This window comes from Lytechinus variegatus, chromosome 1 (assembly GCF_018143015.1).
Source record: "Lytechinus variegatus isolate NC3 chromosome 1, Lvar_3.0, whole genome shotgun sequence".
Classification (NCBI taxonomy): Eukaryota; Metazoa; Echinodermata; class Echinoidea; order Temnopleuroida; family Toxopneustidae; genus Lytechinus; species Lytechinus variegatus.
This window is the reverse complement of record NC_054740.1, coordinates 78,918,573-78,943,155: the sequence shown is the minus strand read 5'-3', so window position 1 is coordinate 78,943,155 and position 24,583 is coordinate 78,918,573. Positions and strand designations below refer to the sequence as shown.

Sequence of the window (24,583 nt, the reverse complement as noted above, 5' to 3'; positions counted from 1 at the left end):
TATTAACTTGTGATTTTTGACTGATTTTGTTTTTAGAGTGTAAACACAGCTGTGCATAATTGTTTTCTCTATTACACGAACCTTCAACAACCGATCAATCCTTTCATCTTCTTTTTATATAAATATATGTGCAAAGGCCGGTATTTCATGATCTTCATTTCTTATGTTGAACTAAGACAAAACTCCAAAATAAGATACCACATCTGTGTAGATTTATTAATCATTCTTGATTACTGCTTTTCAACGTTATCTAGGAATTGTCCAGAATTACTTAAAAATACATATCTTTTTTTATAAGTATGTCATGTTATTACGCTATTACATTACTGTTTAGTTTATCCAAATCATATGTTTTTGTACTTGTATTGTGTGCTTATTGCATGTGAAATTCATACAAAAATGAATATATTATATATCTATGTATGTATACATATGTATCCTAATTTTGAATAAACCATTTCAGTTTCTATCTAATTAATTCCATACCCCTTCAGGATAAGTTTGTAGAACCAAGCAGTTAATATGGAGTCCAGTGTTAAATCTGATAAATGAAAATTGAAATGTTCAAGTATTTAAGTATTACAGAGAAACTATTAAAAATCTCAAGGATGTTCAAGAGTTGGGATAGATATCAGTTTCTATTGCATTAAAGCCCTGTCATATTCTACCAAAACTGACTCCTGTCCCCCAGTTTTCAAATTTTCATAAAAGGGAGTGCAGATATGACTGGAGTATGTCCACAGTTTGAAATAGCTAGTGCCATCTGTAATGTCTAGATGTATCTGCAAAACAGCTCATGAATGATATTGATAAGTCAAATAAACAAACATACTTTTCTTCAGATGATATTATTGGATAGTACTATGTGACAGGACCTTTAAGGTTTCTAATGATGAACAATTAGGAAGTGCAATCAGTAGGAGAGTAAAGGATCTGTCACATATTGCTGTACAAACAACAATACTGTCTGCTCCCACCTTTTTTCCATAATTGTATTAAAAATAGGGGCTTGCATTCACTTCTCATATGAAAAGCCACAAGTAAAAAATAATGAAACATTAACAGATGCCTGGCGATTACGTTTATAACCATAATTTATTGATAATATGATCACCCTTTACCCAACATCAACAAATCATCTGTTTATATAAATTCAAAATTGTACATTTCATTCAAAAGACATGTGTAAATTATATGTATATGTTTTGAAAACCATCTTCAGCCTACTGGACTGTACAGTGAATTGGGACGAATTGGATTCATTGCATATAAAAAAGATGAAATAAAAGAAAATAAAAGAAATGTTTATATTGAGTTGAAGTAGACCTCTGGTTAGGCCTATATAATTTTAAGAAAGTACATAGACACTACCAAGGCCCGTTCTTACATAGACTTGTGACTCATCTAACCAATCCTAACTATGGAAGGCTGTTAGCGTCATAATTCTCTATCTCCGTGTATTCACTGTTACAGTGCAAACAAATGGAGGAATGCTGATTGGTCAAAGAGTTCATTATACTTAGAGAATACTCAGCAGACACTTGAAATCGAGATGATGGATTTTGGTGGCCTTCCATACTTGACATGGGGCCTGTTTCATAAAGAGTGACAACTGTGGCAACTACCATGGAAACCTTGATTGTGATTGGCTGTAGAGCCTTGTTACCATGGTAGCTTTATTGTTACAACAGTTGCAAGTCCTCTGTGAAATGGGCCCCAGATCGAAACCCCAAATAAGTTAATATATTTTTCCTACATTTTCTCTGATTATAAACTAAATAATGAGCCCACAAGGGCTGAACGTTTATCAATAATGTTTTCATATCTCATAAGGGATTCACACAATAACTATTGCCTGCAAGAATGTTGCAAAATCAAACAAAATACAGACTATCATTAATCACTACACTTGATTATCATATTCATCTTTACAAATGTATGAAAATATATAATATGTATGTATATTTTTAATAAGTGCAGTACGTTCCACCACCACTACCTATAAGATAAAACAGATTGAAAGACTTTAAGAATTATCTCTTAAAACATTTGCGAGCTTATAAAAATAGACGATTTCTTGAAAGACTTTTTCATTCATTTTTATATATATAGTGCATGTTAACGAATTATTGTTCAGCCAATTCTAAGAGATAGTGCATAGAAGAAGTTATTAAGAGTTGGCCGTTGAAAGGTGATTAAATTCTGTCACATAAACAGAATTTATAATCTAGCAATACTAACTCCTTATGCATTGGATATTCTAAACCAATTCTCGTCAACAGATTAAACATATCACAAGGCAAATAAATAATTTGGAAGGAAGAAATTATTTCAATGTGAATAGGAATTTTCCAGTAGATTATATACTCATACATATTCAAATAATAAAGAAAATCAAAACAATTTTTCATTATTAATTACAATGAAAATTGATTAAAACCATAAGGGAGACCAGAAAGAAGAGGAGTTAAATGGGACAGTAAATTGAATTAAAAAGTAAGAAGATATATAATTCATATACATCAATTAATAGGATATACCCAATATCTTTTAAAAACATGGAAAGAGAACTTGCAAAGAAGTAGGGCAAAACTATATCTTTCAAACATTATTTTTTTACTAAAAATTACAATCTTCTACAGTGACATGGACACCACTCGTATTGATTGTCCTGTATGATTAATAATGAACTTTTATTCATGGCAAGCTAGAATTCCAAATGAATCCTGTATTTATGTATGTGTGAGGCGAGCTTGGTCATTTAAAGTGTTATACTTGTGAAAATGAAAGAATGTTCCATTTCTCTATGGTCTCCCTCCATTTCTAATGAAGTGTTGCAAGAAAAATGCAATCAATTACAAGTCAATTTATGTACTCAATTCAATCATAAGTCTGGAAATTAGTGGTATAATTGATCTGCATCTGTATCAACAAGTATAAATTGATTTGCTTAAGTTAAAATCTTAATTAAAAATCTATGACTTTTAAAGTTGTAACTGAAATTTGCAATAGATTGCAATTTTTTTTTGCAACACCCACAAGATATATATTACAAATAAGACATAAATGCATTACAAAATAATAAGGGAAAAATGAAGAGCCCACATAACCTGAGTTGTCTGTATTACAAGTTAAATTTCTACAAAATATTTTGATATACATAATCACAAAATGTAAAAATAAAAAGGAAATATAACAAATGTATTTTCAATACAAATCTGAACTCATTGTATATGTACAATACATATTATAGTGCAATGAAAGACTTATACATGTGACTTTGCATAATCAGTGACAATGAATGCAATTAGTGTGTATTAAAAACTTGTTGTTCACAAACTAAAATCAGATTTAGATCTGATTTGCTGGTAGACTACATCATAAAAAAAAAGAATTTGAAGTGATGCCATTATTTACAGATAGAAACCACCATTGCAGCACAGTCTAAATCAACCCATATTTCAAAAACTGATTCTTTTCATTTTCCTTGCCTATTTCAGATAAAAATTGGCTCAGATAAAAATCCATTTGCAAAACACCCACATAATTGAAGTTGCAGTCTATATATTAAAAGTCCCTATTTCATTTTTGGGTCAAATCTAAAAAAAATCACACGGGCATCAAGTTAAAGCATATCAAACTAAAAGCATCAATCGATAGACACAATTGAATGGCAAGGGCCGTACGTATATGAAGGGAAGGAGAGAGGTGGAAAGAGAGAGAGAAGGGGGTTGAATTGAAAAATTAAATAATACAAGAATACAAAGTGCTTTTAAGCAATTAAAAATGGGTTCAATAATATCACTATGATCCGGACATTTGAATACTTTGCATAACGCATATAGTTACTGTTGGCAAATGGGGCACATCTTGCCTTGTTTCCATGTTTAAATGAAGTCACTTCAAAGCGATGTGTTACTCATCTCCTCTATTTCATCTGATTGAATGCTCCCAACTATAGAAATCAAACAAAGAAAAGTTTATTAGCATCATGAAGATTTATTATCTGTACATTGAATAATGCTTAACATTTTTTTCATACATAGGGTTTGAAGATCTGGCTATATAATGGATCGCGGGAGAAACTCTCAGAGACATTCAATAATAATAATTAATAATAATAATAATAATAATAATGATAATAATAATGATAATGATAATAATAATGATAATGATAATGATAATGATAATGATAATAATAATAATAATAATAATAATAATAATAATAATAATAATAATAATAATAATAATAATAATAATGATAATAATAATAATAAAAATAATAATAATAATAATAATAATAATGATAATAATAATAATAAAGTGGGGTTTGCTGTGAGAGCTTTATGTATTCTACTGTGAGCCACATGCACTACACACAGACATTCAGATTTGGGGAAAAAATCACACATGTTCATTTCCTGAAATTGATGATGAAATATGTATAAAAAATGTTTCACACAGTACATTTTAGAAATAAATATATGGGAATGGAATTCGAATGAGTCTACGTACCATCTGATCCCTCTATACTGCTGGCCTCGATGACATGGCCATGTCCACGAAGGTAGTCTCCAAGCGCACGGTGCAGGAATATGTACTGCACCTGAAAGCAGACAAAGAATAATTCAAAAATAAAGATTATTTCTGTCATTTTACTCATTGCTTTATTTCTAATCTCTCATTCCATTTCACATTTGATGAGCATATAAAAATACTTTGCATTCTGATAGAATGGTGTAATGTATTGTGGGTATCTTCATTATTCATTATCATCTTCAGTATAACCACCATCGCAACCACTTGCTTTATTTTCATCATAAATTACTTCCATCATCAACACTATTATCATTGTCATCATTGTCATCATCATCATCGTTGTCATCTCCATCATCATCATCATCATGACACCATCATCAACATCATCACCACTATCATCATCATCACAATCATTATCACCACCACGATCATCAATATCAGCAATAAATATAATAATTATCAACATCATCATTATTACAGTAACATGCATCATTATCATAACCATAACCATCATCACCACCGCCACCACTGTCTTCTTCATTTTTATTACCATCCTCCTTCTTCTCAACCTCATCCATCTCACCATCATCATCATCCCTGCAGAGGCACCCACAAGTTTCTTGGTAGTACTTTGGTGACTTACCAATGATTGAACCATTGAACATCTCTCTCTGCGCATCTTGGCAACGACGGCAAACACATCAACCGTTCTATCATCTGCCTTCAACTCTTGCAACAGGATGTCCAGAGCAATGAAGACACCTGACCGTCCAATACCAGCTCTGTAACAAACAAAGGTTAAGGATGCATGATTAGTCTCAATAATGTTCTAGGGCAATTTCATAATATTTCATAAAATAATAACCTTTTTTATACATCTGATCCCCATTTATCATAATTTTTACTTCACTGTATGAATTTCTCAAGCCATGGCAACCCTTTCAAGAAGGACCAGCATTTTTTCTTCTACAATGACAATATATTGCTGCTTCTCTATCAATATGATTGGTGACTACCACGCTAACCACGGTCCCTTAGAGTTGCCACTGATATTTGTCATTGTAAATGCTGTAATAGAGAGTGCAAGAGAAGGATTGAAAAGCAAGATACATAATGACTTGGCTGTGATGAGTGATGAAGGGACTAGGGAGAAGTTCTGAAGGTAAATCTTGGGGTGGGATTTCTCTTCTGATCTCTGCACTTACCCGCAATGGATGACAAGTGGTCCTTTGAGCTTGGCCGATGCTAACTCGTCTCTGATGTTTTTCACAAAGCTCAGCACTGGTCTGCTAACCTTGGGTGTGCTGTGGGTTGGCCAGGCAATGAAGTGGTATTGACGAAGCAGACGCTCTTCATTTCCCTGTCATGTGGCAAAGGAAGGTGAAACAATTAAAACATCTTGATTTCGAATTTTCCTTCAGGGGTGCCCCTCAGGAAAGCAGTGGCGTTTTCATCAATTTGGGAACCATAGTTCCACCCCCAACTCCTGACTTATATCTTTGTTCATCACTACAAGCCTAAAGATAAAAAATATGTCGGACCAGACTAACTAGTCTAGTGAAAAGTCTGGTCATCACTGAAATCGGAGTAATCCTTGAGTCTGATGACAGGTTAAGTAATCCTATCACTTTCTGCAGTAATCAGATTTTGAACAGTTCCTAAAAGTATCACGGTGAGTGTTTCATGAAGAAATCAAGTGATTTTCACTGGCTTAGTTATTCTGCACCAATCAGATGCAATGATTTCAGTAGCTTATAACAAATAAATCACAGAAAAATCACTAATTTGTTTTATTAAATGCCCCCTATGAGTGTGAATATTATGTGACCGATTCTAGGAAGGAATGCACAAAGTAAACCTAAGCTTAAAACACAAACTATGCTTATTTACATTTGGAGTATTGCAACTGATCAACAATCTATCATTCATTTAAGGATGATAATGAAATTTTACAATAAAGACAATTCATACCACTTTGAGTCTGAAGTCTCTGATGGCCCAATTATCATGGTTGTGTTCTGCGAGCTTGGTAACGATCACCTGACCAAAGACAGTTGGATCTGCACTGACTGGCCAATACTTATCACACTTCTCCTGCAAAGAATGAACAAACATAGCGTTGATTATCAGGACCATGTCAACTTTCATATAATATTCACATAAAGCATACCTAAATACTCTTGAGAGTAAAGCATGAACATATTTGACACCAACACTATTAATAGTCCAGTCATAAATCACTCATCACATAAATCACATCATAACCTCTATCATCTTCATCACCAACACCATCATCATTTCCATCTAGCGATCATGGCATGCCACAAATCCCTGTTCCTGGCAGTTAAAATCAGCTCCACCTCCCGCTGACTAACACCATTCTCTGTAATTCATGCATTTAGACTAGTCTTACTAAAACCAAAACAAAAAACACCATCATCTACATCACTACTAACACTATCATTTCCATCAACATCACCACCATCACTAACAACATCTCCATCACCATCTTCCCCACCACCACCACCATCATTCATCATAATCATCATCATCATCATCATCATCATCCTCATCCTCATCCTCATCCTCATCCTCATCCTCATCATCATCATCATCATCATCATCATCATCATCATCATCATCATCATCATAATCATCATCATCATCACCACCACCACCACCACCACCATCATCATCATCATCACTAAAACCAAGATCTCCCTCACTAAACCATCATCTATATACCCAACACCATAGTTTGCACTACAAATATCATTTGTCTCCACTACCACCTTGATGATATCCATAGTCATCAACATCATTTCTTCATCAAAACCATCAACAACACCATCGTCGACATGACACATAACACCACTAACACAAACAACATCACCCTCAATTCATCACTCCATCATCTTCATTATTTCCATCACCACCACCGCCATTGTCCTGTAAACCTATCAACTCACCTTGCCACCTTCAATGCAGCGGACCAGCATGACAATGGCTGGGCATTCCTTCTCCCAAACCATCCTCCAGAACTCATTGACAGTGTTCGTCATCGGTCCTTGGGTAGCGATGTATTCCTTGGCCTTGTTGAAACCCTGGTATCATACAAAAAGAAGTTCTCAAGTTAATCACCATAACAAGTGGAATGCCTCTGGCCGTCTCACCTGCATCACGCGGTTCAATATAGCAGCAGTGCTGACTTTGCATACTACTCTGACTCGCACAAGATGTTCAGTGATACATGGTTACTCTTATGTCCTCTTTTTATGAACTAGACCAATAAACTTACAGAGATATGATGGTTATTCAACAAAAAACCCAACATGGCCAAAGTTCATTGACCTTACATGACCTTTGACCTTGATCATGTGACCTGAAACTGGAACAGGATGTTCAGTGATACTTGATTACTCTTATGTACAAGTTTCATGAATCAGATCCATAAACTTTCAAAGTTATGATGGTAATTCAACAGATACACCCAATTCGGCTAAAGTTCATTGACCTTTGACCTTGGACATGTGACCTGAAACACGCACAGGATGTTCAGTGATACTTGATTACTCTAATGTCCAAGTTTAACGAACTAGACCAATAAACTTTCAAAGTTATGATGGTAATTCAACAGATATCCCCGATTCGGCCAAAGTTCATTGACCCTAAATGACCTTTGACCTTAATCATGAGACCTGAAACTTGCACAAAATGTTCAGTGATGCTTGATTACTATTATGTCCAAGTTTCATGAATCAGATCCATAAACTTTCAAAGTTATGATGGGAATTCAACAGATATCCCCAATTCGGCCAAAGTTCATTGACCCTAAATGACCTTTGACCTTGATCATGTGACCTGAAACTTGCACAAAATGTTCAGTGATGCTTGATTACTATTATGTCCAAGTTTCATGAATCAGATCCATAAACTTTCAAAGTTATGATGGGAATTCAACAGATATCCCCAATTCGTCCAAAGTTCATTGACCCTAAATGACCTTTGACCTTGGTCATGTGACGTGAAACTCATGCAGGATGTTCAGTGATACTTGATTAACCTTATGTCCAAGTTTCATGAACTAGGTCCATATATTTTCTAAGTTATGATGACATTTCAAAAACTTAACCTCAGGTTAAGATTGCGATGTTGATTCCTCCAACATGGTCTAAGTTCATTGACCCTAAATGACCTTTGACCTTGGTCATGTGACATGAAACTCTATTAGGATGTTCAGTAATACTTGATTAACCTTATGGTCAAGTTTTATTAACTAGGTCCATATACTTTCTAAGTTATGATGTCATTTCAAAAACTTAACCTCAGGTTAAGATTTGATGTTGACGCCGCCGCCGCCGCCGCCGTCGGAAAAGCGGCGCCTATAGTCTCACTTGCTTCGCAGGTGAGACAAAAATGACACATGAAAAATCTAAGGGTATATGTGTCAGGGAGGAAGAAGTGTCTTGAATATTGTCTGGGATACTTAATCCTTGACATGTCAGAGTCCATTGTTCGATGTTGGGTATGTATTTATTGGCAGTTCTTGCTTGTCTAGGGTTAAATCAACGATTCTAACTGATTTTTCTTTTACAAACTATACTTGAAGATAGTACAAAAATGTAATCACTTAACTGGCAATGATAATGAAATACATATACATGTATAATTTCAGTGTTACTACTACATGTACATGGCTGACTATTTCACCAGGCATGATATTCCCTTCTGAAAAAAATCTGGAAAATAGCCAAGGGTCGCTAAGTCACCAACAAAGTCTGAGGCATCCCAGTCGGGGTTACAAGCTCTTGCATAGTAAAGAAATCGAAAGTGATTTTGTCAAGGTGAGACTGCATGATAGTTTTATCATGAGACTTTAAAAAGCAGTAAAATCAGCATGAGAATGTTCTTGGGCAAAGGATTTCATGTTAAAAAAAATAGAATTCTGATTTTAGTCGGCAGAATATCATGCCTCTTTAAAATGGTTGTGCAAAGGATATTGATAGTATGATTTCATTCAAAATGGATCTAGAGAATGATAAACATAAATAGCTCCTATTCATTATATCCAATATTGACAAGATATTGATTTATTGATATTGTGACTCTTATTCAGGTAAAGACATTTATTTCAACAAAAGCTTCAATCTCAATTCTTTTAGCAACCAAAAGAAAATGCTCTTATACCATTCTTCCTGAAAACCATACAAAATGGTAAACAAGTATGCTTTTTTTCCTAAAGTAAAAAAAAAGATTTACATGTCGTAAGTACATTAAATTGGAAAATCAGGATGTCCATATCAAATAATAACAAGACGGTAAGTTACCATTGATTGATAATAATGGAAACCAATAAAACATTGGGCAATTCAAGCTTGGTGTTGACAGCAGGGGTTGGTTTGGGTTATTTGTACAACAACAGCCCCAGCACCAAAGCTGAAATCAGGGCTGGTGCTAGGACTAATATCACAAGGTGTTAAGCTATTGATTATATGATTAGTATCATAATTAACCAACATCCAGTATTGGAGCTAGACTAGGCAGCCAGATTCAAATTCTCAACACCAAAGCTAACACTACAACTAACACTGACACTTGAAATCATCATTACAGAAATGTACTTACAGAGATAAAGCTTGCATTGATGTAATCCTGAGATCCACTGAGTGACACCCTGGTCTCATTGTCTGAAGATTTCAAATGGAAGGAAAGTTTAATCATTTGAGAGAAATTATATCAAGGGTTGGCATGCAAAAAGACTCACTTTTTGACCATTTCAAGATTTTGGTTCGCAAATTATTTATTACTGCTCCCGAAATCGACCAGTAGTGCTTTTATAACACTTTTTTTGGTAGTTTTGCTGTTCAAAAGATTATGACAAAAAAGTGATGTAGACATACACAAAGAAGGAATTAAAAAGATGGAAATAGAAACAGTAATAAAATACTTTGGAAGAAGAAAATATTGAATAGAAAATATTACTTACAGGGCAAGATGTTTCCAAATCTGTTTTTGTTTTTATTTTCCAAACGTCTTCCTTCCGACTTTGACAAGTCTTGACCAATGTTTCGAAGATCCTGATTGATGGAAAAGATATTGTAAAGAGATCATTTATCTTATCATTTATCAATCTTGCAATATGACAGATCTCAGACTGCCATGGAGAAACATGAACTTAATGCATATTGTGGCAACATAATTTAGCTCACAACATATTTCTCTGCATGATAAAACTAAAATGAATTTGCCATATTCATTACTCATTATTGTCACTCTCATGAGGTTCTATGAATATCCAGCAGAAATATGAAAATCATGTGTCTTAAAATACACATTATCATATCAATCACCAGCATCTCCATTGTCATTGGCAATAACCTCCTCCTCATCACAATTACCATCATTACAATCATAATCATTATCATAATCCTCATTATCTTCACCATCCTCATCATCATCATCATCATCATCATCCTCATCATCACCATCATCATCATCGTTATCATCATCATCATCATCATCATTATCATCACCATCATCATCATCATCATCATCATCATCATCATCATCATCATCATCATCATCATCATCACCATCATCATCATCATCATCATCATCATAATCATCATCATCATCACCATCATTATCATCACCATCATTATCATCATCCTCATCATCATCATCATCATCACCATCACCATCATCATCATTATCATCACCATCATCATCATCATCATCATCACCATCATCATCAGCATTATCATCATCATCATCATCATCAATCCTCATAATCATCATCATCATCATCACAACCATAATCAACATCTTCCTCCTCCTCTGTCATCTCATCATAACTCTCACCATCAATTAGATTGTCAACTTACATCAAACTCCAAGGTAAACTTGTGCTGTTTGTTGGAAATCATCTCATTGTAGTGAAGAGCAAACTGAGAACTCAAAACAGGCCTGCAAGATTCAAATATCACTGCCTTCATTAGTAATAATATCAATCTTTGTTAAGTGTTTAAATCTCTATTCACACATTCATACATGTATGCTTGGAGCCAAATGAGCAATAGTAAAAAGAATAGAGCAAAATTCATAAGAAATCATGAGTGACATACCTGATTTTTTCACAACCCTATCTTTAAACTCAAGGCAGGCGATTTGACACTATTTTAGATCTGATGCAGACAAGTATAAAATTTTTCATGGGCTTTAGAGGTAAAAGATAGTGGTTGCAGCAAAGAATTATTTCATGAGAGTCTTTTAAATCAAAGGTTAATTGTCAAAATATCATTATACATCTAGATCTGGTACATTACCTTTGTAAAATCATGAAATCTTAGCTCATAATTGATAATTCTGATGATCACTAACACGGGAAAGCATATGTGGAATAATGTATTAATATTGCTTCAAAAAATACCCAACATTTTTGATGGAATTTCGTGCTTATTTTGCTCATTTCTCAGCAATTACGCATTTTCTTCAAGAGCTAATTGGCACATATTTTTCACTTATACATACATACTGGTCGTTTTATTGGATTCGGTTCAAACTCATTTTGAGATTGTTACCACAACTGATATTCATCTTTAAGAGCTAAAATATTGACTTACCGTGAGAGGATAGCAGGAGGTGCTTTGCTATGCTTTGGGTGTCTGTATGAAGAGTTGTTGTGATTATCATTGAACCGAGATTCTTGCTTGGGTGAGTGGAAGCCACGTGCTTTCCTTGGTCCAGGTGAGCTAGCAAAGACAAATACAAAATAATTGTTAATAAGCGCTTTGAACAGTCATAGTCTGGAATCACACTATATAAAGCCAATTATCATTCATTACTATTATTATATCACTTTGTCATACCAATACGTAATAAATTCTTTGAAATTTTTTTTTATCTAAAGCTGTTACACATGTACATCTTAACTATGACAATGCTGAAAAATACACCAGGGTAATTCAATAAATTTATTGACCTAGTGATGACTATGTGCATCCCAAATATTTCTTCATTCTTTCTACACTGCATGAACAACTAAATTTATGACAAATCAAGGTCAGGAGCTCTCACATATAGGGCAGTCAGACTGTGCAAAGTAATTACACAAAGATCATTAAATTAAACTGAAATCTTAAAGCTGAAGTCTAATTTCTAGTTTCCTTGTAAATCATAAAGCATCTTTTTATGGTCATTAAAGACAAATCGAAATGCATCATAAATATTCCTACCGTGTGGTATTCAAATTCTAACTTTTCTAAGAATGTCACTGGCAGATAGTTGTGGAATTCAATCCCATCGGACATTAAGTTGTGCTAGTCAAGAGAGCTATTCCACAACAAATTGAAGACTTACCTCATGAGGGAAGCATTTCCTTGACTGTACGTCGTGTGATAAGGCCGAATTGTTATTTTGACTACCAACTTTAACTGATTTATTCTTTCTTGTCAGTTTGTTTAATTTTGTGTATTTATTAATTTATTTCTATTTTATATAAGTTGTTAATTGTGCACCTTGAGTGTCTTCGACAGATATGTGCGCTATAGAAATCTTTAATTATTATCATCATTATTATTCATATATGAATGAATATGGATGTTTATTCTTTATGTATTTTCCATTGAAACTATGGCAAATCATATCAATGCTGCAAAGGCTACATTTTTTAGGGAAAGTTGATTATTCATTTACCTCTTGACCTTCTTACGACGATGACGACCAGCTGATAGGCAGCATAGGATGAGGAATATCATAATGAAGAAGATGATGACTCCATAGATGATGATGGGGATGGTGAACCAGGAATCCAATACTCCTATCACATAAAAAATAATGAGAACAATACAACAATGTAATGAAATTTGATCAAAAAAATTTCAAAGAGAGAGAGAGAGAACTTTTGATGAAACTCTTAATAGGTAATAAGTAAAAGTTTAATGATTACAGTACATTAATGAATAAGTGCATAAAAACACTTTAAAACCACCAAAATTATAAGAAATCTGTTTATTTAAGAAACAAGATTACTGGACAATGATATTAATGTATATTGTGAGCCAACCTTACCCAAAAGGTTGCTTTGTCCTGAATATATTAAGATCTCAAAATATTTTGACCTCTATACTGCCTTACTTTGACAAAAGGAAGCAAGAGACACTTCAAAAGAAAATGGGTTTTTAAGCTCTATATTTTATAAATGAATTCTTCCATGCCAAATGATGGTGAAAATACTTATCCTGCTATGAGTAATGGATTGCTAACCTTCTCGCAAGTGCATGGGCATCTATGTAAAATGTCAGACTCATTTTGCTATTGCATATTACAGTTATATTCTTTCTTATGTTGCCTAAGTAGGATGGTGAGGATATTGACTTACTTGTAGAGATAGGATCAGACCAAGGCGAGTCTGCAAAGCCACCATCAGTGTAAGCTCGAACAAGAATCCTGTCAACAAATTGGGAGACATCAAATAAATATCAGTTTGAAACAAAAATAAAGGGACCACAATCAGAAATGTGTTAATTGTCTTCACTGCATACCTACATCGCTCTGTTTATTGTGATATTGATATGGTGATATGTGGGACTTTGTGGTCTGGTGGTTATGACTCTCATCTTTCAAACAGAGGGACGTAGGTTCAAAGCCCAGCCATGGTGTGTTTTCCTTCAGCAAGAAATTTACCTACATTGTACTGCACTTAACCCACATGAGGTGAATGGTATCTGGTATGATTTATTCCTTTGGACTCTTTAGCAACCATACTAAAGCCGGGGTAATAATATGACACCAAGTATCTGGCAAGGTAGAGTATATGCATTTACTTAATGCACTGTATAAATAAACAATTATTATCATATTTGAAGGTTAAAATGGAAAGGAAGCTGAGGGAGGTTTCTGACAAAAGACATAAGAAGTTTAGCTCAGAATTTTGGTAAGGTGCCTTCTCTTTGATTTGAGGGCTCATTACTTTCAGTTTCATGTATCAGTGAATTACTATGGATATAAATATGGTGAAAGAGAAAAGAAGATTGGTTTGAACGAAGAGGATGCTCAAGACAGAAAGAAGGGTGTGCCATCATGGTGAAAGAGAGAATAACCCTTTGAAAGCAGGACAATGATGACTGACATAAATGATGATGATGATGGTGATAATAATAATAATAATGAAGACTTATATCGCGCCAAATCCACTCTGTAGAGTGCTCAAGGCGCTTTTTAGGAAATTATAAAAGAAATTAAGAAGAATTGAACAGAAATGTTTTGAGGTAATTTTTGAAAGGTTCAGAAGTCAAGCACTGTTTGATGTTATGAGGGAGGCTGTTCCATACTTTCGAGGATGAGTAAACAAATGATCTTTCACCCCAAGTTTTGGAAACTTTGGGGGTAACAAGAGAATTGGAAAGGGAGGAACGTAAGGATCTTGAAGGGGTATAACTTTTGATCAGTGAAATAAGGTACTGGGGAGATGAGCCATGAACACAATGGAAAGTTAACAACAAAATCTTGCACATAATACGCTGTTTTACAGGGAGCCAATGTAAGGATCTTAAAATAGGAGTAATGTGAGTGCGCCTGGTGGATAGAGAAACGATGCCACATGATGATGATGCAAGACAAGATTCTCCACAAATATGACCCTGATGTTGCCCCATGTCTGCAACTTAATTCTCGTACCAGTACAAAGGGTCATGTGCAAAATCTTTTAATGATTAGAGCTAATAAGAATACACGTAAGAACTCTTTTACATAGAGAATCTGCAAATTATGGAATTGTCTTCCCGAGCTTGTAGTAGAGTCAAGGGATGTATTACAATTTGTAAAGAGGGTCGATATTATTGGACCGCGCCAATTCTTCAGATGCTACGTACAGTATATCACCAAGAGCTGGATAAAGAGGTACAGATGATCCTCTGTCCAGGACTGACACTTACGTAGCCTTATGTCAGACTACTAATGATTTCATCACCTTAAATGGACTTGAAATGATTGCATTTTTTTTGCAACAACCCCTTATGAAACACTATTAGTACCTGTAGGATGTCAGAGGCTCAAGAGGGCCATTACATATGCTGTCCTCAGAAACGCATTCAGTCTCTGTACCAATGGTGAAAGATGTACGTGTGTCAGCAATCTGACGTTTGCGACGGCCGCTGACTAGTGGGGTTGGCGCAAAGAGGGGCGATGTCACATAAACTAGGCGAATCGGTAGATTTCGGACCTCTTGGTAACGCCTGGGTGGGTCACTGATTGTCCGATCTGTGATGCTTGCTGTTAATGTGTAGGAAAATGAGATCATAATCAACACATTTTCTTGGTAGCACATAGATAGAAAATAATACTTTGATAAAATTTCACTCTTTACAGTTGCTCTACTTTTCTTGGCTGCATGAAACAACAAAAAAAGTCGATATTGCTCTTCATCTTTCTCTCCATCCCTTATGTGTTTGTAAGTCTCATGATTAAACAACTAAAACTTAACCTTACTTTAGACTCAAACCTCAATGCTAACCTTTAACTTACATATACAGACTGATTACAGGGATTGCAATGTGGATACATTAAATAAAATCTTCTTTCGAAGAAACACCCAATCCATCCACCATTTTCATCGGCATGAAATCCCAAACCTGAAAGTTCAGATCATCAGTCAGTCTTGGAAAGCACATACATACCGTGATCTTCTACTACAAAGACCTGGAAAGCAATCACAAAGCCATTCACATCAGAGAAGAGGTTATCGGTGATTACGATGCTGATGGTAGTTGCCGTGGATGAAACTAATTGACCTAAATTACTGATAGTATTCCCAGAGGGCACAGGATCTAAAAAATAATCCACAATCAAAACTTAAATGAAACATATTTTCATTATAAACACAAATATTTTGATGAAGCATACTAGTAACAATTTCTTTTGATAATTCTTACTGTCTGCTGTGATAACAATGTTCTTTTTGTTTTGAGCTCTGGTATCTGACCATTAATATGGTAACTGTCAGATATAAATAGGCCATCAAATATGGCCATCACCAGATAAAGAAAATATTTAGATTCATCTTTATTCTATTAAAACACAATTACTTAAGAGATACATGGAGTTGTAGACTAAGGACATCATCAATAACAAAGTAAAAATATTCAAAATGATGAGGAGTAATTTTAAATACTTCAATAACATCCTCCTAAAACAAAACCCCCTCCCCAAAAATAAATCACAATACCCCTAAAGAGTTTTAAAGTGATGCAGCTGCCATATTGGCACTACATAATGAATGCAAATCAAATAAATCTGATAATTTCTTTACCAAAAATAAAAAAAGAGGACAAATGGAGAGTTTAATGACGGTGATACATAAAAGGAGAACACTTACCTCCAGCAACGAGAGTTATTAGCCCACTTTCTGCATCACTTGTTCCTTCATCATTCACAGCTTGTACCTGAATAATTATAACAGGTCAAAGGTCATCAAACAAAAAAAGTTCAAAGGCCATTAAGAACTAACAGGTCAATGGTCATTAAGAAAGAACAGGTCCAATATCATTAAACACTATCAGGACAAAGGCCATTAAGAACCAAACGATCAAAGGTCACGTAAAAAACAAAACTTTGAATACCATTAAAAAAACTAACAGGTCAAATGCCATTAAGAACAAAAAAGATCAAATGCTTCAAGTCAAAGGTCACTAATAAATATGTAAAAAGTCATTAATAACAACCAATGTGTTCGGTGCCATAAGTGCATATTCTAATTTCTAAAAACAAACATTATAAAGAGCAGAAAATGGGTTTACCACTCAAGAAACTAAAGAAAAAAAAAGAACAGCAACAGACTAAACCATTAGAAGGAATGAAATAAAGATACTACTCCCACTTTCATGGTTCTTGTAAATGAAGAAACAAAGTCATTTTGCAACAAAAGAATCAATATTTGCCACTCTCCTATATAGGCACTGGCAGGTAGAAATTCCCTGTTGGTAATCACTGAGGCATTCAGTCATGGCAATATCGGAGGTTTTTTAGAACCTTGCGTGGGGAAACATGCAAAATTACAATGTCCAATAAATAATTTTGTCATTATTTTATCAATGAATGTACAAAATGGGATACATGACAATGAGGTGATACTTACAAAGAATTCGTACACAACACCTGGGTCAAGATTTGCAATAGGAACTTCAATGCGGACATCATTCGGGTGGATATCAGAGAAGATCTGGTTTCCACTGCTAACAGTACCATCCTGTTTAAGTGGCAAAAGGTCAAGGGTCATTCGATGGTCAAAGGTAACAAATACTTTCAGAGTAAGAGGGAAATGAATACCCATGAATTCTTCTTATTGAGAAAACCAACCACCTTGGCTATAACTACTATGCTGACGAGAATTTTATAAAACAACAAAAGACACAATGATGATGAGGTCTAAGTATCTTGAAACATATAACTTCTCTTAAATTTTTTTCCCCTTAAAGTAACGAAACAAGACCCAAATATAATATGAAGGAAATTACTTAGTTTTACAATGATTCAAAGAAACAATACGGTGACAGATTGATAAAAGTAGTGGATGAATGCCAAGTAATTTCTGATGCTGCAAATTTGATTTCGACAAATTAATAGCAAATCAATTTTTTTTTACCAAAGTGATGTGGGACAGTCTGGTAGTTAAACTACTAGTAATTGGTAGAAGACCAACTTGCTAGAAACTTTGATACTCACACTCCTTGTTCCAATATAGGAGATAAGATATCCAGTGATAAAACCATTAGGCTTGTCGGGGACATTGAAGATAACATCGACTGAGCTGGGTGAGGTAACTACAAGCATTAGATTCTGTACAGGATCAGGCCCTAGACAAAAAAAAGATGAGAGTGGTTTGCTATCTTATTCACTGATTAATCAAATAACTATACAATTCTTTCATTCATGTATTCATCCATTCATTCAATAATCAATTAATACATTCATCCAACAATTCTTCTATTTATCTATTCAATAATGTATTCATTCTTTCGTTCATCTATTCATCCATCCATTCATTGGGATATTCATCCTCGTATCTACTCAAGCTTCTAATCATTTTCAATTTTAACACTTAACATTACAAGTTGGATGCACCATTGGAAAGCCACTACAAATAGATTTAAAATACATCAGAGTCTTATACAGCTACACATAATAAATGAGTGAACTTACTCGTGGCAACGGTCCTTTGCCTCCAGGTTGCAGGGATGCTATGCACAGAGTTTACGATGGTGGTCACGTTAAAATCTATGGTAGTGTATGGATCTATGCCTGTCAGGGTGAATCGATTCTCACTCAGAGATTGTGGTGACTGCGGTTGAGTGTTATCGCCCATCGGAGTGTAGGAGACTTGGTACTCATCACGTTGACCAACGTTATGCTCCCACACGATGGTGATCGTTGACTCATCCACGAATATTGTTTGCGGTACCCTTGGAGGGTTCGGACCTGTGCGTAGAAATGAGTCAATCAATGATCAACCATGAAGCATTTTTATAGCAATAAATCACTCATCAATTTGGAATAAGAAAATTATTTGAAGCTATATGTGATTATCTGTTATAGTTAACTTACAAGATAACTTTAAGGTACTTACGAGAGGTGAAAGTCCGTTCAATCGTTTCGCTCGTCGCTGACCCTGCCATGGTAAGTACTCTGTAGGTGTACAAGGTTCCAGCCGTCAAGCCTGTGTACTCCACAGTGAATTCATTAGTGGCATTTGGACCATTCAACAAGTTTTCATTCACATCAAGTAGAGAATGAATGAAGGAACTATGGAAACCGGGAGGGGCTTCGTAGGTGATGGTTACTGATGTTTCAGCTGCGTCGATCACAATGTTTCGAGGAGGGACCGGGGCTGACAAAAAAAAGTATTGAAGTTTAAGATAAATTTATGTATGAAGGATTGTATTGTAGGTAGCATGACTAGCATCATTATCAACAATCAACCAATGAATGCACCAATTCACCAGTATATTTCTTGAGATATTTACAGTGTGAATTAGGAGTAGAGCAACAGATAAGTATCACATCAAATAAAACTTAATACTAAAAAGATTCACTTTACTTTAGTAAGCAAGTCTCTTTACATTGTGTCATTCCATCAACGTGCAAGATATATAATATCTGTAAATTAGAATGAAAATACTTATATACTTTTTTAATAATCAAAGGGAAACACCTGCAGCGGGAAAAGGTGGAATCTATCATTGTGAGTTCTGAGGTTCTTTTGACGATTTAATTATTTCTGATCTATTTGATGATTCCACATCTTAAAGCAAACATCAATTCTTAGATGCTCCATTATCAACAATTCACAATCACTTCAGGAGGGTACCTTCAACATTCCAATCTCATATCTTTAAATCATTATTTCCTCCATATCTTTCATCTTGGGAAATCATTCCTCTGAAAATAACTTTTGCAATATCACATCCCTAGTTTTAAACCACTCAAGACCCTTAATCATTACTTGTTCGCTGTGTGACTGTATCTGCTATCCCGAAGGAACGTATAGACTGGACACTCTGGTACGCTTGTATAGTGAACGAATACTCCACACCAGGCAACAGAGAGGACACCACATAAGCCGTGTCCGTTCCAGGGAAATCAACAGGAGCCGGAGCGGCATCTGGTACTGCTGATAGGATGTCGATGGTCAGCATGTAGCCATCAGGGGTGACCGATAGTGGACTGTTCCAGCCAAGGCTCACTGATGTGCTGTTGAAGGCGTTCACTTGAAGATCAACTGCTCCGGGCTCTTAAATAGATAAGGTGGATGGAAATCATTCAAAGTAGATACATATGTAACTTGATTTCAGAGATGATGCTCATTTCATTTTTGTACTGTTTCAAAATCTTGTTATGAAATTTCATACAAGTATATGGTTTGTGAATGATTGTTCTCCTGGAAACAAATTTAAAAAATACAAACATATAAAGTAAAATAATCCTGTTTTCAGAGTTGAACAAATATGAAATGCAGATGCACTTGACCATACTCATTTACTTTACTTTCCTTGTATCTCTGCTTGTATGAAATATGAAATATATTGTGTATACAAACATCATGGAGGGCATATCTATCTGGCATTTGTTTGCTCCATCAATCTTAATCTGTTTTTAACCTAGATAAATATATTCTCTCCAGAGACATTCTTGATTGGAGCATTAGAAAGAGTGGATTTAGAGAGGGTAGGGGGGGGGGGTGGCAAACCAAGTTAATAATGTTAAGATATAGAAAATAGGGTACACTTTTTAATAACCTCTAACTGAAGTATTTATTGTTCTTTTTGGGTATTGCTCTCTTTCTGACAAATTACATGAAAAATCAAGATCATGTAACTCATTACATATATGTACTTGTATAATTTCATTTTTCAATGTATAACATGTCTATTATACCGTCAATTATATAACATGTACACCTGGATTTGATCATGTGTCCAAAGAACACAAAGTTATTTTATCCTTGGTATCGTTAATTATTGTTTTAAACATTTTGCTGCAATAAAATATTCTAGTTAACCATTTGGAATTGAACTAAATTACTAATGAATTTTTAGTTTGCATAAATCTCTTTATCTCAAGTATTGAATACTAGTAGTAAGGAAGGAATAATTGACTACAATACTTACTTGCCACAACAGATCTAGAATTACAGCCCAGGGGACTCGATGGACCGTACCTAGCATTGGCCCTGACCTCTATCACATATGTTTGGGCTGGAGTGAGTGAGGAGAAAACAGCCCTGTACGCATCAGCAGTTGGGCTGCTACATGTAAAAGGATTGGCTATATCTGAAATAAAAGTCACATCAGTGTCTGGTGCGATGCTGAGGGAGTAAGATGCAACGTTGGAACAGCCTTCTGGTCTGGGCCATGTGACAGCGATCTCCGTGGATGTGACATCATCAGTGGGGACTTCAAGGGCAGGACATGAAGGATCTGAATGGAATACAGAAATGATAAAGAAAATCACAGCATTTGCATGATGCCATATAAATATCTGCCTAAAGACTTCTAATTAAAAGGGAGGTGAACATTTTGGGAAAGTTAGATAGAAGAGAAAGGAAGTGATGTGATTGTAATACTGGTGAAAGGAGAAAGATGGAAAACTATGAATGCATACCCAAATGGTAAAGAAAGAGGATATCATATAGTGTACTGAAAGGAAGTCATCCCTCCATCTCCAAAAATCTGATTGGAATCACAAATGAAATTTCAATGGATTTTTTAAACAAGTGGAATGCCTCTGGCCGTCTCACCTGCATCACGCGGTTCAATATAGCAGCAGTGCTGACTTTGCATACTACTCTAACTCGCACAAGATGTTCAGTGATACATGGTTACTCTTATGTCCTCTTTTTATGAACTAGACCAATAAACTTACAGAGATATGATGGTTATTCAACAAAAAACCCCAACATGGCCAAAGTTCATTGACCTTACATGACCTTTGACCTTGATCATGTGACCTGAAACTGGAACAGGATGTTCAGTGATACTTGATTACTCTTATGTACAAGTTTCATGAATCAGATCCATAAACTTTCAAAGTTATGATGGTAATTCAACAGATACACCCAATTCGGCTAAAGTTCATTGACCTTTGACCTTGGACATGTGACCTGAAACACGCACAGGATGTTCAGTGATACTTGGTTACTCTAATGTCCAAGTTTAACGAACTAGACCAATAAACTTTCAAAGTTATGATGGTAATTCAACAGATACCCCCGATTCGGCCAAAGTTCATTGACCCTAAATGACCTTTGACCTTAATCATGAGACCTGAAACTTGCACAAAATGTTCAGTGATGCTTGATTACTATTATGTCCAAGTTTCATGAATCAGATCCATAAACTTTCAAAGTTATGATGGGAATTCAACAGATATCCCCAATTCGGCCAAAGTTCATTGACCCTAAATGACCTTTGACCTTGATCATGTGACCTGAAACTTGCACAAAATGTTCAGTGATGCTTGATTACTATTATGTCCAAGTTTCATGAATCAGATCCATAAACTTTCAAAGTTATGATGGGAATTCAACAGATATCCCCAATTCGTCCAAAGTTCATTGACCCTAAATGACCTTTGACCTTGGTCATGTGACGTGAAACTCATGCAGGATGTTCATTGATACTTGATTAACCTTATGTCCAAGTTTCATGAACTAGGTCCATATATTTTCTAAGTTATGATGACATTTCAAAAACTTAACCTCAGGTTAAGATTTCGATGTTGATTCCTCCAACATGGTCTAAGTTCATTGACCCTAAATGACCTTTGACCTTGGTCATGTGACATGAAACTCTAATAGGATGTTCAGTAATACTTGATTAACCTTATGGCCAAGTTTTATTAACTAGGTCCATATACTTTCTAAGTTATGATGTCATTTCAAAAACTTAACCTCAGGTTAAGATTTGATGTTGACGCCGCCGTCGCCGTCGGAAAAGCGGCGCCTATAGTCTCACTTTGCGTCGCAGGTGAGACAAAAACCATTCATATACATGAGGAAGCAACAGAAATAAGCCAGCATAATTATCTCCATTTCACTTTATAGAATGTTTATACTGGACAGGGCAAAATACACATTAACAGTACAAAGGCTACACAAAGTATGGCAACAAAATCATTAATCAAATAATAAATGATATGTACTATCATAGACTGCATTTGTTAATACTAAATGGGATCAATAGCTCCAAGGTAACGTGCAGTGCATCCATGTTATACACTGCATGCACATTACGAAAATTTCCGTTTGATTCTCGACCTCACTTTGGACTGCAAACTGCGGTCGCATACCCCGTTTTGCGTTTGCAAATCTCAAACAACTTTTCCAACCCCGATACACCCATCTTGGCCAGGTAATCCCCTTGTCTCGATTTCACCACCATAGGCCAGCTAAACGAGCGTTGAGCCAAGGACAAAACGATAAACAACAGCTGTGCTATTACGTAAGACTTGTCTGCCTGTAGAAGGATCTTCGGAATGAAATTATTGTATTCGATATTAATCACGTTTTCAAAGGCATATTACATTCAGACATCCAATACTAGTCCATTTTCAATTTCGAACGAAGAAAATCGACCTCGAAATAAGGAAAGTATGCGGAATAAAAATTATGGTATGCTTAGCATGCAAGGACCGCGATGCATCCCATCTAGTTTCTGTCCGTACAGCAAGAAAATATGGGATGCATGCCGTTCACTCGCGCAACGATACAGTCTTAACGAAAGAAAGGAAGGAAGGAAGAGAGAGAGAAAGAAAGAAAGAAAGAAAGAAAGAAAAAGAAAGAAAGGAAGAAAAAAGTTTCTATCAACGCGTGTATACATGGAACTCCATGCACTCAACAGAATGCAATCCATCGTGTGTGGCCCCCTGCTGTGACCGTTGATGCTGGGGTGTATTATCTTCGGACCGAGGTCAAGAAACAGGTGTTTCTATACTTAAATTTCATGCTTGAGGGCAATAGGGTTTTGAGAAGAGATTTGATGATAAGGGAAACTTGGGGTATACTGCTCTTAAACGCAAAATTTTCGTCATGCATCCCCTAATGAAACACACACACACTGCATAGTGCATGAACAACGTATTGAGCACACACCCTGAAAAGAATGATGGGATAGCTAAAACCTATTTTCTAATCGCAATTTCGTTCACACACAAAACGCTCAGTAAATAATCACAATTATTCTGAAAAACCACAGTTGAATCATGATAAGAACTGCAATCATTAATCAGATTATTCTGTCCACACACAAAACTGTATTGATGTTATAATTGCAATTAGAAAACTGATTTTTAAATCTCACTTTTATTTTGCATGTGAACACATGTAATACTACATGATGATTGACATCCACAGACCAAATTAAATATTAATTGGCTCATAGGGGTGCATGGTATGGCCACATGAATACGATACCCACATTGATCCATTGACAATGAATAGCCAAAAGTACAATATTACCTCAGTGAGTCTAAATAGGTATTAATGTTGCCTAAA

At 35.3% G+C, this 24,583-nt stretch overlaps 1 protein-coding gene across 1 annotated transcript in view; it reads right to left on the bottom strand.

Moving 5' to 3' along the window:
• Positions 1-2,554: 2,554 nt before the first annotated feature.
• LOC121424250 overlaps positions 2,555-24,583 on the bottom strand; it is a 95,197-nt gene continuing 73,168 nt past the window's right edge. The window contains 21 exon segments of the mRNA XM_041619869.1: positions 2,555-3,955; positions 4,516-4,606; positions 5,183-5,321; positions 5,745-5,899; positions 6,511-6,633; positions 7,509-7,643; positions 10,165-10,226; positions 10,526-10,616; positions 11,424-11,505; positions 12,162-12,290; positions 13,234-13,357; positions 13,919-13,986; positions 15,573-15,810; positions 16,215-16,364; positions 16,913-16,979; positions 17,672-17,782; positions 18,259-18,389; positions 18,736-19,011; positions 19,160-19,420; positions 20,036-20,323; positions 21,201-21,509. Coding sequence (XP_041475803.1) covers positions 3,903-3,955; positions 4,516-4,606; positions 5,183-5,321; positions 5,745-5,899; positions 6,511-6,633; positions 7,509-7,643; positions 10,165-10,226; positions 10,526-10,616; positions 11,424-11,505; positions 12,162-12,290; positions 13,234-13,357; positions 13,919-13,986; positions 15,573-15,810; positions 16,215-16,364; positions 16,913-16,979; positions 17,672-17,782; positions 18,259-18,389; positions 18,736-19,011; positions 19,160-19,420; positions 20,036-20,323; positions 21,201-21,509 — 3,083 coding nt within the window. The 3' untranslated portion in view covers positions 2,555-3,902.